This window comes from Wickerhamiella sorbophila (assembly GCF_002251995.1).
Source record: "Wickerhamiella sorbophila strain DS02 chromosome Unknown contig1, whole genome shotgun sequence".
NCBI lineage: Eukaryota > Fungi > Ascomycota > Dipodascomycetes > Dipodascales > Trichomonascaceae > Wickerhamiella > Wickerhamiella sorbophila.
The window spans coordinates 2,596,994-2,617,720 of NW_020193984.1; the positions used below are offsets into that span (position 1 = coordinate 2,596,994).

General features: G+C 50.3%; 16 protein-coding genes across 16 annotated transcripts; 10 read left to right on the forward strand and 6 right to left on the reverse strand.

Annotated features, from left to right (window-relative positions):
* Positions 1-798: 798 nt before the first annotated feature.
* B9G98_01616 (putative E3 ubiquitin-protein ligase mug30) lies at positions 799-3,294 on the forward strand (the record flags this gene model as incomplete). The annotated part of the gene is made up of 1 exon (XM_024808174.1): positions 799-3,294. One exon carries the CDS (start codon positions 799-801, stop codon positions 3,292-3,294), a length of 2,496 nt encoding a protein of 831 aa, XP_024663942.1.
* A 13-nt stretch (positions 3,295-3,307) lies between these two features.
* On the reverse strand, positions 3,308-4,453 carry B9G98_01617 (General alpha-glucoside permease; the record flags this gene model as incomplete). The annotated part of the gene is made up of 1 exon (XM_024808175.1): positions 3,308-4,453. The coding sequence occupies one exon, from the start codon at positions 4,451-4,453 to the stop codon at positions 3,308-3,310; it is 1,146 nt and encodes a 381-aa protein (XP_024663943.1).
* Positions 4,454-4,745: 292 nt separating this feature from the next.
* B9G98_01618 (hypothetical protein) lies at positions 4,746-5,444 on the forward strand (the record flags this gene model as incomplete). The annotated part of the gene is made up of 1 exon (XM_024808176.1): positions 4,746-5,444. The coding sequence occupies one exon, from the start codon at positions 4,746-4,748 to the stop codon at positions 5,442-5,444; it is 699 nt and encodes a 232-aa protein (XP_024663944.1).
* A 165-nt stretch (positions 5,445-5,609) lies between these two features.
* On the forward strand, positions 5,610-6,074 carry B9G98_01619 (hypothetical protein; the record flags this gene model as incomplete). The annotated part of the gene is made up of 1 exon (XM_024808177.1): positions 5,610-6,074. The coding sequence occupies one exon, from the start codon at positions 5,610-5,612 to the stop codon at positions 6,072-6,074; it is 465 nt and encodes a 154-aa protein (XP_024663945.1).
* A 118-nt stretch (positions 6,075-6,192) lies between these two features.
* On the forward strand, positions 6,193-7,158 carry B9G98_01620 (NADH dehydrogenase [ubiquinone] 1 alpha subcomplex assembly factor 5; the record flags this gene model as incomplete). Its single annotated transcript, XM_024808178.1, has 1 exon — positions 6,193-7,158. One exon carries the CDS (start codon positions 6,193-6,195, stop codon positions 7,156-7,158), a length of 966 nt encoding a protein of 321 aa, XP_024663946.1.
* A 147-nt stretch (positions 7,159-7,305) lies between these two features.
* B9G98_01621 (Interferon-related developmental regulator 1) lies at positions 7,306-8,586 on the forward strand (the record flags this gene model as incomplete). The annotated part of the gene is made up of 1 exon (XM_024808179.1): positions 7,306-8,586. The coding sequence occupies one exon, from the start codon at positions 7,306-7,308 to the stop codon at positions 8,584-8,586; it is 1,281 nt and encodes a 426-aa protein (XP_024663947.1).
* A 412-nt stretch (positions 8,587-8,998) lies between these two features.
* Positions 8,999-9,733, forward strand: B9G98_01622 (Monothiol glutaredoxin-4; the record flags this gene model as incomplete). Its single annotated transcript, XM_024808180.1, has 1 exon — positions 8,999-9,733. One exon carries the CDS (start codon positions 8,999-9,001, stop codon positions 9,731-9,733), a length of 735 nt encoding a protein of 244 aa, XP_024663948.1.
* Positions 9,734-9,869: 136 nt separating this feature from the next.
* Positions 9,870-11,102, reverse strand: B9G98_01623 (Checkpoint protein RAD24; the record flags this gene model as incomplete). Its single annotated transcript, XM_024808181.1, has 1 exon — positions 9,870-11,102. The coding sequence occupies one exon, from the start codon at positions 11,100-11,102 to the stop codon at positions 9,870-9,872; it is 1,233 nt and encodes a 410-aa protein (XP_024663949.1).
* A 54-nt stretch (positions 11,103-11,156) lies between these two features.
* B9G98_01624 (Trifunctional UDP-glucose 4,6-dehydratase/UDP-4-keto-6-deoxy-D-glucose 3,5-epimerase/UDP-4-keto-L-rhamnose-reductase RHM2) lies at positions 11,157-12,152 on the forward strand (the record flags this gene model as incomplete). Its single annotated transcript, XM_024808182.1, has 1 exon — positions 11,157-12,152. The coding sequence occupies one exon, from the start codon at positions 11,157-11,159 to the stop codon at positions 12,150-12,152; it is 996 nt and encodes a 331-aa protein (XP_024663950.1).
* Position 12,153: 1 nt separating this feature from the next.
* B9G98_01625 (FACT complex subunit POB3) lies at positions 12,154-13,806 on the reverse strand (the record flags this gene model as incomplete). Its single annotated transcript, XM_024808183.1, has 1 exon — positions 12,154-13,806. One exon carries the CDS (start codon positions 13,804-13,806, stop codon positions 12,154-12,156), a length of 1,653 nt encoding a protein of 550 aa, XP_024663951.1.
* A 645-nt stretch (positions 13,807-14,451) lies between these two features.
* Positions 14,452-15,183, forward strand: B9G98_01626 (hypothetical protein; the record flags this gene model as incomplete). Its single annotated transcript, XM_024808184.1, has 1 exon — positions 14,452-15,183. One exon carries the CDS (start codon positions 14,452-14,454, stop codon positions 15,181-15,183), a length of 732 nt encoding a protein of 243 aa, XP_024663952.1.
* A 596-nt stretch (positions 15,184-15,779) lies between these two features.
* B9G98_01627 (hypothetical protein) lies at positions 15,780-16,508 on the forward strand (the record flags this gene model as incomplete). The annotated part of the gene is made up of 1 exon (XM_024808185.1): positions 15,780-16,508. One exon carries the CDS (start codon positions 15,780-15,782, stop codon positions 16,506-16,508), a length of 729 nt encoding a protein of 242 aa, XP_024663953.1.
* A 37-nt stretch (positions 16,509-16,545) lies between these two features.
* B9G98_01628 (AP-2 complex subunit sigma) lies at positions 16,546-17,007 on the reverse strand (the record flags this gene model as incomplete). The annotated part of the gene is made up of 1 exon (XM_024808186.1): positions 16,546-17,007. The coding sequence occupies one exon, from the start codon at positions 17,005-17,007 to the stop codon at positions 16,546-16,548; it is 462 nt and encodes a 153-aa protein (XP_024663954.1).
* A 128-nt stretch (positions 17,008-17,135) lies between these two features.
* On the reverse strand, positions 17,136-17,456 carry B9G98_01629 (60S ribosomal protein L44; the record flags this gene model as incomplete). Its single annotated transcript, XM_024808187.1, has 1 exon — positions 17,136-17,456. The coding sequence occupies one exon, from the start codon at positions 17,454-17,456 to the stop codon at positions 17,136-17,138; it is 321 nt and encodes a 106-aa protein (XP_024663955.1).
* A 315-nt stretch (positions 17,457-17,771) lies between these two features.
* On the reverse strand, positions 17,772-18,488 carry B9G98_01630 (Glyoxalase 3; the record flags this gene model as incomplete). The annotated part of the gene is made up of 1 exon (XM_024808188.1): positions 17,772-18,488. One exon carries the CDS (start codon positions 18,486-18,488, stop codon positions 17,772-17,774), a length of 717 nt encoding a protein of 238 aa, XP_024663956.1.
* Positions 18,489-18,998: 510 nt separating this feature from the next.
* On the forward strand, positions 18,999-20,726 carry B9G98_01631 (E3 ubiquitin-protein ligase BRE1; the record flags this gene model as incomplete). The annotated part of the gene is made up of 1 exon (XM_024808189.1): positions 18,999-20,726. The coding sequence occupies one exon, from the start codon at positions 18,999-19,001 to the stop codon at positions 20,724-20,726; it is 1,728 nt and encodes a 575-aa protein (XP_024663957.1).
* Position 20,727: the final 1 nt, after the last annotated feature.

The window sequence follows — 20,727 nt, forward strand, 5'->3', positions numbered from 1 at the left end:
AAACAACTCCGTTATGGGTTTAATTCGAGCGCAAATGTATAAATCCGTGTATGGTCCGTAATAATATGTGCGTGCACACGTCAGGTCAGTCCTGTTTCGTTTTTTGGAAGCAGAGGCTAGCTGTGGTACGTGGTAGTCTCACAGATGGGGTCGTCAGGTGCTTGCCACGAAAGCTGAGTAAACATGGGCTCCCCACAAGCAACACCACCGGAACTTCCTTGCTGATGTAAGCGAACCGAGCCTCGCTGTTCCCTGATTCCGCCCACTCGATAGCCTTTGCGGCTGCATGGTGTACAAGCAAATCGTGAGGGGCGAAGGTTTGCAGATGCACATGCTGAGAACGGGTGATATCCGGCCTGTTCACGAATGAAACACTGTCTGCGAGTAAGGCTTTTTTCAAGGCGTGCAGGCGTCTTCGAGGGGTCTTGTGTAAGTGCCCGTATTGTGCCTGACACAGATAAGAATCCCCTCTTTACCCTTACCCGAACGCATTATGAAAATCGAGGGCTGCTTCTAGCTAATTGTCCGGCAGGGCGTTTTATTTCAATAATAGAGAGCCGACTTTGGAGGATTGTTTTCCATGAATTACGGCTCCGGATCGGCAGCTTTCGGCCCTAACACAACTCGCTTTCGCGAGCCGTGCCGACCTGGAGCTCACCGACCATCCACTTTCTATGTGGCTACGGGCATCCGTGCATCAGTCCTGCATTAGACAGCTTTGCCATCTCCAATTTTGGGTATCACCCAAAAGGTACCGTAAGCTTCCGTTAAACCCAACACATCATTGTTCTTTGATTGATGCCAACATGGAATCTGTTTAGACCAAAGGGCCTCGAGCACTGTCCTGTTCCTGCGCCCACGCCTCGTGGGAAATTCGATAAACACGGTAAAGATCTCCGCAAACGACAGCTGCCTTCGGGCCAAAGCGTGTCTGCTCCGCGACCGTCCGCCGTGGACTCAATTAACTCTTTCACAGTCGTGTACACGAGACATCACGCAACTAGCGGGCTGAGCTCCTACCGGAGCGTGAGATCCAACAGGTCCAGGTCTATCACCAGGTCATCTCAACTATCCACGCGGTCGCGTGGTTCAAAGCTCCAGGCACTCCGTGATCTTCACGAAATTCACCATTGCTACGTTTGCAGCAATGAGTTCTCTGGTATGCTCTGTGAGACCTGCGACACCTCCCACGATACTTTTGGCACCCCAGAGTCAGACTGTACTGCGGGGATCGATTTAGAGCTTCTCTGCGAACTGTCGAACTCAAATGACTTTCCCCTGCTTCAGGCAGTTGTTTCTTCTGCATTCAGTGATATTTCAACCGTCATTGCATCGTTTTATATCCGCAACCCGACCCCGCCTGACTCCGACCCCAGCACTTTGCCCCCCTTCGATATCGACGTGGAAAACATCAACACCTTTTACGACGTCTTGTCTAATGTATCGTCAAATAGTGCCATGAGAGCCGTTCTCCATGGTGCTTCTATGGCGATGCGATGCCGTCCCTACGGCCCGCCCACCGACACAGAACTTCGCTATATTCTGGCCCTCTTGCAATGCCCCATCTTTACCGACTGCTCTATGTTCACAAAATTGACAGGCCCCCTTCAAAAATTAGGACGTTATGCTTCCTACCGAATGCCGGCTCGTGTAGTATTGGAAAAGTGCCTAGGTTTGCTGGCGAATTCTAGTCCAGAGCAGCGTGACCGTATCGTAAGCTATTTCGCTACGGTCGACAAAGAGTACTTTGCCGGTTTGGTAGAGTTGCTCAATGGTTATGTCGCCCATCGTTTGGGCTTCATCTACCATCAAAAAACCAACGTGTTAGATCCTTCGCGCAAAAACCTTATTCCTGTGGACATGTACTGCTTGGATTGGCGTCTGACAGCTACAACAAAGGTTTTGTCTATCCTATTCAGTGCTAACAACATTAGCCGGAATCTGGCAGTATCGTCATTCTACAATTCAATGGTAGATAACGTCGAGCTGAATCATGACTTTGACCGTTGGTTCATGAACGTAAAGCCGCTTGTGATGCAACGTGAGGAGCCTGTGTTCTCCACCTGGCAGACTCAACCTTGTGCCAGTATGCCCTTTGGTGAGCGACGCTTTTACTTTTGTAGATTCCCATTCATGCTGTCAATTGCCGCAAAAAATCGCATCTTCGACCACACCGTCCGTCGAGAAATGGATGCAATGGTTCGTAAGGAGATGTTTTCAAGATTGGCAGGCCACCAAACCAATTTCCGCTTGCCTCGAAGTGGCGATTCCGAAGTCCACATCCGTCGCAACCACCTACTCGAAGATTCAGTTGCAAAGCTTGAGCCTTTGGACCTCGCATTAAGGCTAAATATTCGCGTCCGGTTCGTCGGCGAGCCAGCAATTGATGCTGGTGGACCCCGTAAAGAATGGCTCGCTCTGCTTTTTAAAGAGCTTCTAGATCCCAAGCGGGCCATTTTCGTTACTGATGAAACCTCAAGCTTTAGTTGGTTGGGCACCGCAGACTTGTCATACTACACTATCGCAGGAATCGCTTTTGGCCTTGCACTGCGGAACTCAACCAGTCTTGATGTGAATTTCCCCCAAATACTTTTCAAAAGGATGCTAGGCCAGACCTGCAACTTGGCTGATGTTGAGCAACTGTGGCCACTTATTGCTCAAAGTGCACGGGCTATCCTAGATTATGACAAGCCCGACTTTGAGGAGGTATTTGGCCTCAACTTTGTATCCCCCTCTGGAGCCGCTCTTGTGCAGGGCGGCGATCAAGTGCCGGTCACGTTGGAGAACAAGGAGGAATACATCACACTGCTCGTCACCTCCTTGGTGGATACCCCACAAATGCAGGCCATTTGCAAAGGCTTTTCAAAGACCGTGGGTGGCGCTTCATTATCACTGTATCGTGCGGAGGAAATCGATTACCTCGTGCACGGTGATAGAAGGCCCATCGACGTTCAAGCGTTACAGTCGGTCACCAAGTACAAAAACTTTGGATGCCGGTCTAAAATAGAGGCCAAAGAACCGGTTGTTTTGTGGTTTTGGGAGTTTTTCGCTTCCTTGGACCCCGAAAAGCAAGCCAGGCTTCTTGCTTTTGTGACCGCCAGTGACAGAATCCCTCCCATGGGGGTTCACAATATGACATTCAGAATCTCGTGCCTGGGGAATGACAGTGAAAATCTCCCCACCGCACACACGTGTTTCAACCAGTTGGGTATTTATCGATATTCGAGCCGGGAAAAGTTCGAACGCAAAATGTTGTTTGCCATGAACGAATGTCGCGGGTTCGGTATTAAATAAGAGTTCATAACTATCATAGGCTAATAGGTCTGCTAGAAACTTTGGTGGTGGCATACGCTGCCAGCAGCGCTACAACAGTGCCTAATCTCAACGTGACTCCGATAGCATAGCCATCATTGTCATGGCCAGATCCGATCAGCCGGAACACAATAAATGATACGATCGTTGACGCGATCTGGGGCAGCATGATGGAAGACATGAGCAGTCCTAGATAGACTCCTGACTCCTCACTGAACATTTCCTCTGCTACCAAATCATCGCCCTCGAGCTCTTGGCATGCGACGACGTCAGTTTCAGACTCTATACTTGAAATTTCATCTTGCGACCCAATTGCCGGCAACTGATGGACACGTTCACCGGTTAGGGAGAATGGCGCCCACATGTTGAAGGACCAAGAGAAACCGCAAGTAATAAAAATACCCAATACCCAGTTGTAGTTTGTAGCGAACCCCACAGCGACCATCGCTAGAGCGTATACCACGTATGATATGCCCCAGAACAGCACGAGATTCAGAGGGAAGAGGGGCATCACAAACGAGAAGAAGGTGGCAGAGCAAGAGAAAAGAGTGAGAGCCCATGCACCAGCTCTGGCACTATCATCGGTGGTTCCGTCGGGGTTGGACTGTCTCCACAGTTCACTAGCCCAAGTTGCCCCGAAGAACATAAACGTGAACCATGAGAACCAACCGTAAAGTTGAACCCTGAAAATAGAGGCAAGCTCAGGGTCCAAGTTGGTGACATGCTGCCAAAGCACGCCGAATTTGAATCGCAGTTGAGCCCATTTGCTAGGCCGGTCAAATGGAGCGATCAACACGCGTTCTGTAACACTGAGACATGTGATGCCAACACAAGCGAATAACGCCACGCCCGAAAGCACGCAAATACCCTTGAGCTGGGTTCCAAACATGCTTTCGAGGTTCACAGAGCCTAAGAAGTAGCTCAACAAGTGGCCCGTCGACGTCATCCGTCCGCCCCACGCATTGGCAAGTACTTGACGGTTTTTAGGGATCATATCGATGACAATTGTTCGACACGAAGTGTTGCAAACGTTGACGGCAATATCCAATAACAGCACAGAGACAATTGCCACCAATGCAGTGGGAAGCCGTGTAGATTCGGCAATCTCCCGCGACCAAGCAAACGTACAGAATAGAGCCATTATAACCAGGCTGCTTGCTATCATAAATGGTCTTCTGCGGCCACTCTGAGAGGTCGAAAAGTCACTGAAAACACCCACGACTGGCGGCACAATCAGCCCGCACAGGGGTCCAAAGATCCATACCAGCGAAACGGTTGCCTTTGAAAGTCCCAATTGTAAGAGAAAAATGTTCACATAGGCTTGCTCAATACCCCAAGCAAACTGAACCCCGGCTATTCCAAGGGTAACAAGTATCAAATGGGCCTGCTGGGTGCCAATTATATGCGGCTGGCCAACCCATTGAAGTTGAACCATGACTAACAAGAAAGAGGACGACGAGGAGGCGACACTGGAGTACGTCGTCGAGACGCTGTTAAACAAGACGTTAGAAGAAGGCGCTTCACAGGATTATTACAGTTGTGAGAGCAATGGGCGACAGGTCGTTATTGCGAGAGCTCAGCCCGGGTTTGTGGTGAGCTACACTGAGCCCTTTGTCTCTGCCCACCTCAAGACCAAGGACGACGTACGGCGATTTCAGTCGCAGATCCACCCGCAAAAGCCCCACAAATATTATCCGGACCAACCAAGAATTCAGCAATCACAATCCCATCCTTCGGGCCCATCTCAGCCATCTCGTCCAGACGACATGCCACAGTTCGAGGACGAGCATGAAATGCTGAACAGATCTGCAGCCCCTATTGCGAACCCTGCATTCGGTATAGGCGAAGCGGACCTGTACCCGCTCGGCAAGTATCCGTCGTTTGAACCAGGAATGCCTGGCGCCTCTGGAGGCATGCATCCCACCCCATTTGGACAAAATCCGCACTACAATCAACGTTGGGATCCGCCAGCGCCGGGAGCTCAAGATCCCCGTGACCCTAGCACAGGGCTCGACGCACTGTCAAGAGGCTTCACTCCCAAGGGCGGTCCGCCTAGCTCGGGGTACCATGGGTTCCCTGGAGGACCTAAGGGATTTGGTGGTCCTGATACATTTGGAGGCGGCTTCTTGTAGCGGACACAGATCAACCTTAAGATGTCCGCGAATTGCTTGTGTACCAATTGATTCGGATCCGTTGCCCCGGTGACCACATCGGAGGTAGCTAGCAGCCGGACCGCTGATTACCCAACCTGCTCAGGCAGCTGTCGATCATCCTTCCACCCCAGGCGTGCACTTTAAATGAGCGCAGCAGACTACTACGTAAGTCCCCCAACCGGAAAAACATTGTTAATTGATCCCATGGACTCGAAAGCAGTTACTAACTACCAGAACAACTCGGGCAAGCAGCAACAAGGAGGTAGCTATGCCCCTCCTCCTCATGCTCCACCAAACTACGGCGGAGGCAGCAGCGGCCAGGGCGGAGGCTACAATATGAACCAGGGCGATGGTCCGCGCGGTTACGGCGGAGGCTCCAATCAGGGCGGTTACGGCGGTGGTTATAACCAAGGTGGATACGGCGGTGGCTACAACCAGGGCCCCCCTCAAGGAAACTATGGCTATCAACAAGGATACCCGCAACAAGGCTACCCACAACAGCCTGTGTACGTCCAGCAAGCCAGGCCGCAGGGAGGTGGAGAGGAAGCAATGTACTGCGCCTGCTGCACGGCCCTGCTTGCTGGTCTGTGCATTGGTGAACTGATTTAAGATTCGAGCTCTGTCCACTGGGTCGCTATCAACTTGCTGTACTTTTTTATTTTAACGAAATAGTAAACACTTAATTTTTCTTTTCTTTCTTTCGGTCTTTCGTCAAGCTGACTCAAAAATGCGCGGTTCGTTGGTTAGGAGGGCTGCCTACGAGGTGTTTGACCGAGCCCACAAGGTTCTGCAGAGGCAGCGGGCTTTGAAAGATCTTGCTGCGAGTCGGCAGGTCGACTATTTGCGGGATGAAGTTGCGAATCGCACGATTGAGCGGTTGGCCTTTGTGACAAAAAAGTTCGACAAAGTGGTCGATCTGGGCTCCGGTGCGGGATCGCTGGAAAAGGCTATTTGCAGTGGAACCGAGGACGGGAATATCGTCAAGAGTCGGTTAGGAGAAATCACCATGGTCGATAGCTGTAAGGAGCTGCTGTACAGGGACGCAGACCTGCCGTTCAATAGGGAAATGAACATTAAACGGCTCGTGGCTGATGAGGAAACGTTTTGGCCGGGCGAGTCTCAGGTTGACGCAGTCATCTCGTCCATGTCGTTGCATTGGATCAACGATTTGCCCGGGGTGCTTAAACGGGTCGAGAACATGCTGAAGCCGGATGGCATGTTCATGGCCAACATGGTTGGCGGCGACAGTCTCTACGAGCTGAGAACCTCTCTACAGCTCGCCGAACAAGAACGGTACGGTCGGATTTCGCCCAGACTCAGTCCGTTGGCCGATGTCAAGGATATGGGTGGACTAATGCAGCAGGCCAAGTACAAGCTCTTGACTATTGACGTGGACGACATTATTGTCAATTATCCGGACATGTTTGCACTGATGGACGACCTGAAAGCAATGGGAGAAAACAACGCCATCAAGGTGCGGCCGTGGACTATTCCCCGCGATCTTTTGCAAGCAGCCAACTCCATTTACACCCACATGCATGGCGACGAAGATGGATCAGTGCCGGCCACTTTCCGGGTTATCTACATGATTGGTTGGAAATACTCCGAGGATCAGCCAAAACCTCTGGAACGGGGAACTGCAGACGTTAGCTTTAAGGACATTTTGCCCCAGATGGGTGAAGACGGTAAATAGCGTGCATATCTTAATCACAACCACGATCGGGCCAAAAAGCCACACCGGGGCTGAACTATAGAAGGTACACTAGATCTAAATACAAACAATAGAAACTTATTTAATCGCTAGAAAGACTTGGCAGGGTTCACAGAAAAATCACCTAAAATGTACTCGTGGGCTGACTGCTTAGTCTACATCATGTACCGCAGTTTTACTCCAGAAAGTAGGCATGGAACGCCCGGATCGCGGACGCCTACGATTCGATTCAGCGAAGACGACTATGGCGCATCACTTGTGTCGGACGAGCTCGCAGCAAAACTAACCGAGCTGGTTGTGGACGAACAGGTCAAGCGCGACTCCTTCTCCATGAGCGTGCAGCTATTAGCAAGCGAGCGGAACAAGGTCTCAATTAAAGACCGTGAGGACGCATTGGTGGTTATTTACACGGTTATTTCGCACAAGTACGAACCAGAAAGAGTGAACAGCACTCTGGTTAGCGCTCTTATGAAAGCGGCCCTGGGGCAACGCTCTGACCTCGAAGCGTTACTGGCCTTGCAGTCAATTTGCGTCGCCTACACGTTTGCAGACGAGGACCACCCGAACTACGAGGACATCAATGAGCAGATCAACTCGTTCTTGCCCAAGCTGCTCGGTCAGATTCGTGAAAAAGAGACCACCGTCACCGTTCGTTCGTTTATGACCACTGCTTTGGCCACTTTGACCTTCTTCACTCTGAGTGGCGGCGGCGGATTCAATGTCGAGCCTGCGGCAAACAACCTTATGGAAATCGCTGAAACGACTACCAGCAAAGATGCTGCAGTCACCGCGGCTGCTTTGTTGGGTCTGGCTCTTGTCACAACCTTGGCTCGGGATGCCAACAGTTTGATCGAGGACCTGGCCCCCAGCTTGACCGCGTTCCTTGGAACTTCTAGCAACGAAGTTAAGCTAGCTGCAGGTAAAGTCCTGGGTGTGTTTTTTGAAAAATATACCGGCACTGATCTGGAAAGTGAGCCGCTGGTCGAGGCCCTGGAAAGCGTGCTCTCTGAGTCTTCGAAACGCACGGCCAAAAAGGACAAGCGACAAACCAAGTCTCTATTCAGAGATGTCTTACGAACCCAGCGCAAAGATCCTGCTACTACATTGACATATTTCGCTCTTTCCCGACAGAAATCGCTCCCCATTCGAACCTGGGCCATGCTAGCCCTTCTGCAACATCTGACGTGGGTATTTGCAGGAGGCATTCAGAGCCAGATCGCAAACAATGCCTCTGTGCACGAGCTGCTGCGAGAAGAGACCGGCGAGGACGCGAGTCTGTTCGAGGATCAGTACGAAACCCCGGCCGAGCGGGACTGGGGCCCTGATCACCAGCGTGCCATTGACCGCCGGACCGCCAGATTGGAAAAAATAAAGGCTCTGGGGCTGATGGACCCCCACGTGTCGACTTAATTTATCTGTAGCGTGATCCTGGCCACTACTTGCTATTCTACTTCTTTAGCCACTAATACTTGTTTCATTACATTACGCGAACTTTTCATTCGTTATTTAGTCATGTGATAGTGGACAGTGTTTTCCGGCACGAGTAGGCTCAAATGATACGAACAGCTGTGGAAAATACGGCACGGCGGCATGGAAACCATCTACGGCGAAAACCCGGCCGGCCTTACCTAGCAATGGCCCCTAATTGGCCCGAGCTCGCTGCCGGTACCGCCTGTAGTAATTAGCTTAGTAACAGGACCTTGTAGGTTCTTCACTCTTCCAAGTCTTTCACGCCCTCAGAGAAAAGTGGGGACCGTTTACACCAGGTTACTAGAGCAAAATCGGTACCTAATCGTCAGCTACTTTTGAGATTTTTATAAGAATGAGTGTGGTCGAGATTACCAGCGACCAGCAGTTCCATGATATCACTAATGGGGCAGAGGCCGATAAGCTGATTGTTTTGTATTTCCAGACCCAGTGGGCCGAGCCGTGTGTGCACATGAACTCTGTTTTCACCTCGTTGGCCGAGATTTACCCCCAGCACCAATTTGTGTCCGTGAATGCCGACGACTTCCCCGATGTGGCCGAGCTGCTGGACGTTTCCGCTGTTCCTTACTTTGTGTTACTGCGTAACCGCACCATCATCAAAGAACTCAGCGGTGCAGACCCCAAGGGCCTTTCTTCGGCCATCCAGGCAGTCAGTGCCGACTCCACACAGGCGCAGTCTGAAGCAGCAGCGGCGGCTACCAGCTCGGGACCCAACTCTAAGACAGCCACCCCCCAGAACGAGCCCGAGGAGGCCGAAGAAGACCTTAATAACCGCTTGCGTAAACTAATTTCCGCCGCACCTGTAATGCTATTCATGAAAGGAACTCCTGCCGAACCCAAGTGTGGGTTTTCCCGCCAGCTTGTTGCCATCTTACGGGAAAACCAGGTAAGATTCGGGTTCTTTGATATTCTTAAGGACAATGCTGTTAGACAGGGCCTCAAGACCTATTCGGACTGGCCCACTTTCCCTCAGCTGTATATTAATGGTGAGCTGCAGGGCGGTCTTGACATTGTCAAGGAGCTTTTAAAGGAAGACCCAAAGTTCTTCGAAAAGGCAGTGAATCAGTAAACTGGGTGTTTGCTGCGGAAATTAAACAACGTTTCGAGAAGGTTGGTTGCCCTCCTCATCTTTTATCTATATAAACCACCCCACACTCTCACATTACTTGTATAGTGTTATGAATGTTCTTTCCCCTCATCTGGGTTTACCAGTCGGAGTCCGAATCTGAGTCACTCCAGTCCAGCTGGACGTTTCGCTTGTCGTCGCACAAGCATTCTATTTGAACAAGTGCTTCGTTGAACGAGAGGTTGTCGCCTGCCCGTCTTTGACGGGCAATGTAAGTTTGTATTTTTGAGTGGGCTTGAGCCCGCTCGCTGTTTGATTTCTGAAGTGGTGTGAAACTGAGGGCTTGAAAAGACTTTGAAAGCGCTGGATCAGGCTCGGTCTCAGCAACTACATTGGCCACTCCGTAAATTGCCAAAGGTTGAAGCTCTTGCGAGAGATCAGCCACACTCTGCCACTCAGAGCACAATGTAGCAGCTTCTAGTGTGAGTCTTTGATGATGGGCTTTGGTATAGTTTTCCAATAGAGTCAGATTGAACGAGCCCATGTCTTCACTGTGGGCCTCTACCACCGCTTCAATCGTGCTCTGTGTTCCATAAATAATTTTGGCAATACTGTGGAAAAACCCGGTGGTTGAATCTCGGGCTCCAGGTAAGCTGGCCGCATTTCCCCTGAGCCACAATTCGAACTGGATCAGAGCGGACCGAATATCGCCAGTGGTCGCTAGGGCCTGGATGGCCCCCGACACAGCAGGTGTTCGTTTAGGCACCTCCTCAGAAGCAACATGGTTCAGGACTTTTTTCATGAGTGTCGCATTCACTGCATTCACTTTGATGTGGCACACGTCTGACCGATCTAAGAACGGGGCAAACACCCGAGTCACGACAATATGCTCTCGGTAGTCTGCAGAAATCTCCGTCTCTGTAAAAGACACTATCAACTGCGGGACGTCTTTGGCCGATAAATAATACTCAATCGCTTTCTGGAATCCAAAAAACGTCGTTTCGTGAAGAAGGTTGGGCAGCTCGTCGACAAACACTACGGCGGAGGGCCCATGCAGAGCAGCGCCCACCAAAAAGTCGCCAAACGAGTCTATAAGAGACGTATCTCCGACACTGGTTTCTGGTGCATGCCATTCGAGTATTTTCCGGTCCAGGTCCTCTAAAATTAACCGAACTACGGTCGATTTGCTCGCCCCTGTGGGCCCACCAACAATCACCATTCGACTTTGGCTTTCCAGTGCCTCCTGAATCTCCCGAATCTTGGACTTGTGCATAGCAGCCTCGTCCAAGCTTCGAGGTCTGTATTTCATCCACCACGGCTCCAAATCATCCTTCTGTATGGGGGTCGTTGATTTGAACCGAACCCGGCCCATTCGATTACCAACCTGAATTTACGCGTTTCAGAGCCGATTTTAAATGGCGTCGACATGAGCGTAACAAAAAGTGATCTTTCGAATGCGAATATACTAATAACCGGCGGGGCGGGCTTCATTGGAAGCTGGGTGGCCGAGGACATTGCCGTCAAGAATACCGCTGGCACTATTGTTATTATTGACAAACTCAGCTACTGCTCAAGCACCAAGAACCTGTACGAGCTCATTGATAGGCAGAACGTGCACTTTGTACGAGGCGATGTGGCAAACTACGACCTGGTGAACGAGGTGGTATCCGAATTCGAGATCTCGATCATCCTACATTTCGCTGGCGAATCGTCTGTGGACGTCTCGTTTCAAAAAGGGGTCGAGTTCACTCAGTCAAACACGATTGGTACACAAACGCTACTGGAGGTGGCGAGACGACACAAGAACCAAATCCAACGCATACTCTACTTTTCCACCGACGAGGTGTACGGGGAAATTGGCCTGGACAGCCCGCCCGTAGATGAGTCGGCCCCATTGGCACCCACTAACCCATACTCGGCGTCAAAAGCGAGCGCAGACCTTATTGCATTGTCTTATTTGAGAGCATTCAATCTCCAGCTGGTCATAACTCGATGCTGTAACGTCTATGGCCCCAGACAGTATCCGGAGAAACTCGTGTCTGCACTAGCTGCTAGCATGGACGGCCGGAGAGAATTTACAGTGCATGGAGACGGTTCAAACAGGCGATGTTACATATACATAACCGACGTTGTGTCTGCGGTTGCCACGATTTTGCTGCAAGGCGAGCCGGGCCAAGTGTACAATATATCCACCACCGACGAGATGTCGAATCTGGAGATGGTGCAGAAAATATGCGGCAGCATTGACAAGCTGTCTGCAACCGTGAAATTCGGTCAAGACCGTCCTTATAACGATCAGCGGTACTCTATGTCATTTGATCGTTTGACCGCCCTGGGGTGGGAACGGCAAAAATCCCTGACTGACGGGTTAAAAGAAACATTACAATGGTACGACTTACATAGCACCGAATGGTGGAATTAGACTAACGTTTAGTTTTAGGTTTTTTAGAGGGAGGCGCCTTGTTGGAGCCGTTGGAAGCGTCCGAGCCCTCATCGTCATCGAACTCACCTTCGGAATCTGAGTCGGCGTTTGAGTCGAACTCCTCGGCAACGTCGCTTTCTTCGTCATCGTCAAAGTCTTCGTCTTCAGACTCTTCATCCTGCGAGCCCTCAGCCATCTCGATATCTGAGTCCACATCCTCAAGGGCGGCCTCGAAGATCTTTTGTTCCTCGACGATCTCATTTTTGACCTTGACGTTTTTAGATCTGAAAAATGTGTCGAGGCCCTGTTGCTCTTCGCGATAAATATTAGAAAATTGATGATCACCGGCAGTACCGCGTAACGTGATTGTCATATCAAAAGTGCGGGAAGACGAAACAGTGCCGCCAACACGAGAGAACTGAATAGTAGCGATCTCGCTGAACGGAATATAAACAGGGGATTTGGACACAAAAACAACCGCCTTCTCCAAAATGTAAAGGTTGCCCTCGCTGGCTTTAAGCGAACAGTTCACAGAGGGCCGGTTCTGGGCGGAAATGAACGAGCCGGTGAATGTGATCTTGCGGTTGGCCAGGCCCTTGAACAAGTTGGAAATAACCTGGTATGCGGCTGCATCGTACGATTTTTCAAGACGCCCATTGTACTTGGAGTTGAACTCTTCATCGTCGACGTTCAACGTAGTTTCCAGGTCCTCGTCCCGTAAGAACTGCATGATCAAGAAAGGGTACCGGGTCTGACCCTGGCGAAGTGGGGGGTCAAGCTGCAATATGACAAGATTGTGAGTATCGTCGGGTTTTGGCAAGACAAAAATGCGTTGGATCGTGTTGTATCCGATTTTGTAGTCGTAGGACTTGCCGCGAAGACGGAAGGAGTCTTCGTACATGTCCATGTCGTAACGGCCACGAGGAGTGAGGAACAAAATGTCGGCAAACGCCACAATCTCAGAGCCGCTGGTCATACCGATATCAGCCCGGGCTCGGAGCTGCTCGTGGAACACAACCGCAGCGCTCTGTTCTTCAACGGGCTCTTCACCTTCTTCTTCCTTTTTGACACCATCCTCTGACTTGACTCCGTCAGAGTCATCTTTGGAAACCGTGCCCGGCACATAGAACTGCATTTCGACAACCTCGTCGCCTCCAGTGGTACGCTCGCTGGCAGACTGGAGTTTGAACTCAATAGCGACTTCGGACTTGCCCACAACATTGGAGTTCAGAACCGCAGAATAAGGGATTTCAAAATCAGGACGCGAGCCGACGTTGAATACAAGCTCATTGCGTTCGAAATCTGTGGAACCCCAATTCCAGCCCCGCATCGAGTGCTCGCGGGCTTCCAAATTAAGATCAAGGGTGTTGCTCAAGGCATTCTTGAGCGAATTAAAGCTCTCAGCATCGAACCCATCTAGCTGAACCACACCGCTGGTTTTTGTCTGAATCCTCAACATGTACCCCTTGGCACCTCGAGACCATTGAGCGGACAGCAGCTCTTTTGCTGGCAGCAGGAAGGGCTCAGAGACCTTGGCGGCAGAACCGCCCTGGGCTTTCTCAGTGGCCTTCCAGCCCAGACCGCTTTCGGACATACGGATTTGGCCATAGAGTCGCGATTGGTTGAAATAGATCGCGTCGTACTGTGTGGCCATAAGCAAAAGTGGTTACGCGAATAAGACGATTTGTCAGACACTATATTCTCTGATCCAATGTGTGAACCCGAACCCTGGCATCTTTCCGCCTGGGATTTCATGGCTTCCGGTGGCGGTGCGATGGTTAGTGTAGGGTTAAAGCATACTGATTGTAGCGTTGGTTTGGTATTGAATCTGAATTGCAAGCGGGAGTACGTGTTTTGATACAACCAGCGCAACCAGATTTAATTGGCGCTTTTTCAGGGCCCATTTGAATGATTATTGGTTCTAATCAATCTTCAAACGAGCTCTGTCTCGAACCGAACCCATCGCGTAATCACACACACACGGGACGGTTTTCAATGTACAAACTTGCCGATGACCTAACCCTTGTCTGAGTTACATCACGGGCAAAAAGGTGCAATAAAGTAGGTAATTTGAGATATAAAAACACGGAACACAAAAATAGATATGCTAGAAATACGTTCAAAAAACGACTGGAGTGGAAATCTTCATTTATGGCCAGTTTTAGCTATAGTGCTTCCTCTTGCTACTGCAAGGGTATGCGCCTCCACGGTTGCTTCAGATCCGTAACTCCGAGGTGTTTGAATATAAAAAGTGCCATGGTACAAGGGCTGATACGAAGGTTTCAAGTACTATACAAACATGTCTAACGTCAAAGGAAAAGTTATCATTATCACCGGTGCCAGCAGCGGTCTCGGTCTCGTTGCTGCCAGGGAGTTCGCTAAACTAGGAGCCAAAGTGGTTGTTGGTGCTCGGCGCATTGATCGTTTGACTGAGCTTGTAAAGGAGCTTGGCCAGCCCGAGGCCACTGCCGTAAAGGTGGATGTCACTAAACGCGAGCAAGTCGAGAACCTAGTCCAGACTGCCCTTGATATCTACGGACGAATTGATGTTTTAGTCAATAATGCTGGATACATGCCATTGTCTTATATGGAAAAGTGCAAGGTCGATGAATGGGACGCCACCATTGATATCAACATCAAGGGTGTTTTGTATGGAGTCGCTGCCATCATTCCCGTGTTCAAGAAACAAAAGTCCGGACAAATCATCAATGTCTCATCTGTCGCTGGCCACAATGTGCTTATGGGCGGTGCTGTATATAGCGCCAGCAAGTACGCTGTTAGAGTCATCAGCGAAGGACTTCGCCAAGAGCTCAAGCCATACAATGTTCGGGTTTTGAACGTGTCACCCGGTGCCACAGAGTCTGACCTCGCACACGGCATCACAGACGAGGACGTTATGAAAAACATAGAGAAGGAGTTTGAGGCCGTTCCTGCCACTGTCTTTTCGGATGCGTTGATTTTTGCCGTCAACCAGCCTGAAAACGTCGACGTGAATGAAATTACTTTCCGACCAGTCAGTGAAATGTTTTGAGCAGCAATTTAGATATGAAACCACTAAACCCAACATGTACTCATTGAACCTTCACAACAAGACTTTGTTCCCTTCGGTGTGGCAAACGCTAGACAGATATGATTTTATCTGGCTTGCACACCAGAATGCACCTGCATCATGCTCTTACCGTCGCTTGTGAAAGTGAAAATACCACACTCGACTACGCGAAGGCGTGAACTGGCTTCAAGTTGTAACTCTAATAAAAATAAGGAGATCTAAAAGATATAAATCTATTCAAAATTATTTCAGAGCTGCGAACGCTAGCCGACCTGAAATTTCAAGTGAGTTGGCCACCCTACCAAGCACATGCATATATGAAAAATCGATTACGCACCCATAATTGGGTTACAACGAAAATACCAAATCTTGATAGTAAATCATATACAGTTCAAATGTCCCGGTGGTCAATTATACTCCAGAATACTTGTTTAAAGTTATATAGATTCTCAGAGTTATGTAGATCTCGCCTCCCCCTCGCCACCGCTGCAAGTGTATGCACGTTTCACCGTTGCTACCAATGTTAGGCTCCAATACGACTGAATATAAAAGGACCATCCACCGTGCACTTTGCAATCATGTCTAACGTTAAGGGAAAGGTCATTGTCATTACCGGTGCCAGCAGCGGTCTCGGTCTCGTTGCTGCCAGGGAGTTCGCTAAACTAGGAGCCAAGGTAGTTGTTGGCGCTCGGCGCCTTGATCGTTTGAATGAGCTTGTAAAGGAGCTTGGCCAGCCCGAGGCCACTGCCGTAAAGGTGGATGTCACTAAACGCGAGCAAGTCGAGAACCTAGTCCAGACTGCCCTTGATATCTACGGACGAATTGATGTTTTAGTCAATAATGCTGGATACATGCCATTGTCTTATATGGAAAAGTGCAAGGTCGATGAATGGGACGCCACCATTGATATCAACATCAAGGGTGTTTTGTATGGAGTCGCTGCCATCATTCCCGTGTTCAAGAAACAAAAGTCCGGACAAATCATCAATGTCTCGTCTGTCGCTGGCCACAATGTGCTTATGGGCGGTGCTGTATATAGCGCCAGCAAGTACGCTGTTAGAGCCATTAGCGAAGGACTTCGCCAAGAGCTCAAGCCATACAATGTGCGGGTTTTGAACGTATCTCCCGGTGCCACAGAGTCTGACCTCCTACAAGGAATCACAGACGAGGACATCAACAGCCGCCTGGCAAACATCCAGCGTGTTCCTGCTACGGTCTTTTCAGATGCGTTGATTTTTGCTGTGAATCAGCCTGAAAACGTCGATATCAACGAGATCATTTTCCGCCCCACTTCAAGTGTTATTTAGCTACTTAGCTACAAGCAGATCTGAATAAATATATGCGTCACTGTGCTCGTTCGAATTCTTCAAGACGACCCAGGACCTTCTTTTTAGAAGTCTCCTCGAGCTCGCCATCCAAAAATACCTCATCTAACGCAGTGTACACTTTGACAAAGTTGAACACGATGTCGAGCTCACAGACGTTGCCAAAGAACGTGTCCAGAATCTCAACAAACATGTGAATAGCTTCCAGGTAAAACAATTCATTGTCCTGGGTGTCTACGCACATACAAAAAAACAAACCGGCGTATCGGCGATACACTAGTCTATATTCACGGTAGTCCACGAAGTTACTCTGGAACCGGTAATCGCGGCTGCCGACCAGGCGATGCACCTCACCTTTGATTTTGCGGCGCTCAGAATCAGGAAACGGGTCATACCATTTCGACAACCTGGTCTTCCCCTGGCGATTCTGAATCAAAATGAAGTGAATGGCCATAATTACAAAGCAGCCCGTCGAGGGCATATGGGCCGGCGGCAGGCAATAGACAAAAGTAGTTTAAATGACAGTAGTCTTTTTATATAACTATGAGGAGAATGCAGTAGCGCCAAAAATAATGTGAAAGAACGCCATAGCCTTCAGTAGTAGCCATATTAGAACTGCAGAGCCTGGCCCTTCTGCTTCTTCTCACCACCGAGCTCGAAGTGCTTGCAGCGCTTCAAAGCGAGCTGAGCCTTGGTCTTGCAAGAGGTGCACTCCAGACGCAAAACGATCTTCTTGGTAGTCTTGGCTTTCTTGTGGAAGATCTGCTTGGTCTGACCACCGTAACCACGCTGTTTGCGGTCATAACGGCGCTTACCCTGGGCATAAAGGGAGGCCTTACCAGCCTTGTACTGGGTAACCTTGTGCTGGGTGTGCTTGCGGCAGTCTTTGCCCTTGCAGTAGGTACGACGGGTCTTGGGGATGTTGACCATTGTGTAGTGAAATGCTCGAGCTCGCTGGGTGATTGCATTGTAGGTCCAATGGTCACGGTGCCCTAAGCCCTAATCAACACTTGTCTGAGACCGATTATATAAGCGATCGGTTGATGGGATCTAGGTGCGACAGGTCACGTGGTGAGGATCGTTGGTCGCAGGATTCAACAATGGAGAATTTGCGCGGGCAAACGCTTGAAACAATCCAGTTTGCTGGCAATTGAACCGCAGACTCACTATCACTCGGGCAGCACCCGAGTTACGGTACCGTAAAAGCTCCTCGTAAAACTTGAAGACTATTGCGTATTGGCTAACCTAAAGCGACTTATAAACCTTGTCAACAGCCTCTGCCAGAGGTGTAGCACTGGCGGGATTGGCACCAGTAAGAAGACGGCCATCAGTGACTACGGTAGAAGCCAACGGAGGCTCGGGGGCAACGTAGGTGCTCTTGCCCTTGACCACGTCCTGGACGGTCTTCCATCCGTTCTTCTTGAGCAAGCCGTCAAGGTGGAACAGAACTTCACCCTCGTCTGAAAAGCCAGTTACCTTGCGGCCCTCGGTGACCAATTTGCCATCCTTGTCCTTGATGAATCCAAGAATTACGGGGCCATGGCAGACAGCGGAAACCACTCCACCATCGTCCCACACCTTGCCGGCGAACGAAGCAACACCGGGGGCCTTACCATCAAAGTCGAAGATGGTGCCATGGCCGCCAGCAGCATAGAAGACACCGTAATCGGCGGGGTTCAGCTCAGACGCCTTCTTGATGGCCTGGGTGGCCTTGTGGAAGTCGTGGGACTTGTCATCCAAAACAGCCTTCTCATCGGCACTCAATGCTCCATCAGCAATTGAGTGCTGGTCCCAATTGAAGGTACCAGTCTCGGAGAACAGCTGGACTTTGTAGCCTTGCTCAGTGAAGTACTTCCAGGGGTGGTAAACCTCGGAGAAATAGGCACCGGTTTTCTTACCGTCCTCGTAAAAGGGACCGTAATAACTGGTGACAGCGAGAGCGACAGATTTAGGAGGAGTCATTGATCAACAATTGTACTACACATATCTGTTGTGGGCGCTCTTTATATTTGCTGTCGAGGGTTCGGGCTCGTGCAGCTATTTCTAAGCGTGCAGCTACGGGCAAGCCCGCATGACAGATGGGCGCCTGTTGTGCTCGTCTGCCCCGGCAATCTTGTTGTGAATGGCACACCCTTACGTACCCAGCCCTCTGCGAATTAAAGCCGCAATGGCTCTTTATGGCTCTTTACGCTCGTTACACCGAAAACAACGCAGGGCTAGGGCCGTTTGTGGGCACGAGACGTACAAAACGACTTATTCGGTGAAAAACCACAGGAATTTTGCTGAGATTACGTTGATTCTGCGAGCTTCGTTAGGACTTTGTCTACAGGTGTCCAGCACTACTCTTCTAGCTTTCTACGCTCCTTCCGGTCAAAGCCGCTGAACTTAGCTACCGCTTTGCTACCGCTTAGCTACCGCTTAGCTCAGCACACTGAATTATTCATGGCTCGATGGCTACGGGTTTTTAGTCATATGGACCTCAAGCGACTTCTTGATGGCCCCGAAAGCGGCGCTAAAAGAGTCGCGGAAGGGCCTTTGACGCCAGAGGAGATTGAGCTTTTCCAAAAGGAAGCTATCTTTAGGCAGATGAAGGCGTATCAGCGGGAGCGTGACGAGCTCCAGGCCCAGTTAGCTGCGGTTACTACCCCCCCGCTAGAAGCGTCGATACGTAAAGAGTTAGAACGAGTCACTGAGCAGTACCTTGAGGCGTGTCGTAAAATTGAACGTCTCAAGTCACCGCTAGTTGCTCGCGTGACCCAGGACCCAGTACGAAAAGATAGTGACGGCCATGTCAAGGCTGAGGAGGAGAGTAATTCTGCGACGCCTCAGCCAGCGTCCTCGAGTGAAGAGAGCCAGAAGAAGATCCAGGAACTCACCGAGGCGCTTGATGGAGAACATGGCGTTGTTGCCAAGCAAAACGAGCAGCTCAAGCTTGCCGAGCAACAGGTCATATCCCTCGAAGGTAAAATCAGAGATTTGGAACTGCAAGTGGCTAATTTACCGCAGGAGGCCGTTCGGAAAAGCGATTTCTATATTATGAACGACCGCAAAATCCAAGACTTGACCGCAGACAACGTCAGACTAGAGCAAGAGCTGCAGCGTCAACAAACTACTCTCGGCCAGCTTCAGGGCGAGCAAGCGTTCTACGAAAAAGACGTGCGGGAAAAATATGACCAGCAGAAACAGAATCTGGAAAAACAGCTCGAACAGATGGAGGCCGATGTATCGCGTATCCGCGGCGTCCGCGACGAACTTATGGGCGAGCTTAACGTCAAACGAGCCGCTGAGCAAGAACTAATCAAGCAGACCGAGGCTTTAAAAGAGCGTTTGGAGCTTGCTGAAGCTAAAATTTCCTCCTCCACTACCATAGATCCTGCGGAAGTCGATGCGGTTGTCGAAGGCAAAAGTGAACAGGAGCTGAGGGAGCTCGCCGCGAAATTAGCCCGCCAAAACAAGGCGTTTGCTGCCGAGATCCCTGGCCTTGAAAAAGCATTTGCCAAGGCGCATGCACGTGCCAACCAAAAGATCATTGATCAGGCTGCTGTTGATGCCAAGCTAAGTGCCCTCAATACGGCCAAGGTCAAAGCAGATGAAAAGTATTTTGGCGCCATGAGGGCCAGAGACGCTCTGAATATCGAGTACCAACAGGTGAAGGCAGCTTTGGCGAAAAGCTCGGAAGTAATCAACAACCTGCGGGCTCAGGAACAAAAGTTGGTGAGCAACACTGCCCGAGTGCAGAGACAGTTGGCCGAAGCTGAAAACAAGGTGGTACAGGTTCAGCGAGTGCAGGCGCAGGTTGAGCGGCGACGAAACGAGCTGGAGCAGCAGCTGGCAGCAGCCAGACACGAGATCCAGAAGCTTCAAAGCCAGTTGACCACAAGAGACGGAGACATTGCTGAAGAGCGCACGACCAAACGTAATCTTGAACAACAGATCGAAAAGCTGAAAAAGCAAGTGGACGTCAAGCAGCTCACGTCCGGTATGGGATCCGCTCAGGCCATACAAGAGCAAATCGAGTCTCTGCGTTCGATCGCGTTATGCTCGCTGTGTACCAAGAATTGGAAAGACACTGCCATCAAAGTGTGTGGGCACGTATTCTGCAACGACTGTGCTATGGCACGTCTCAATGCTCGCATGCGTAAATGCCCATTGTGTAATAGCCAGTTTGGCCAAAATGACCTCTTACAGGTCCACCTTTAAT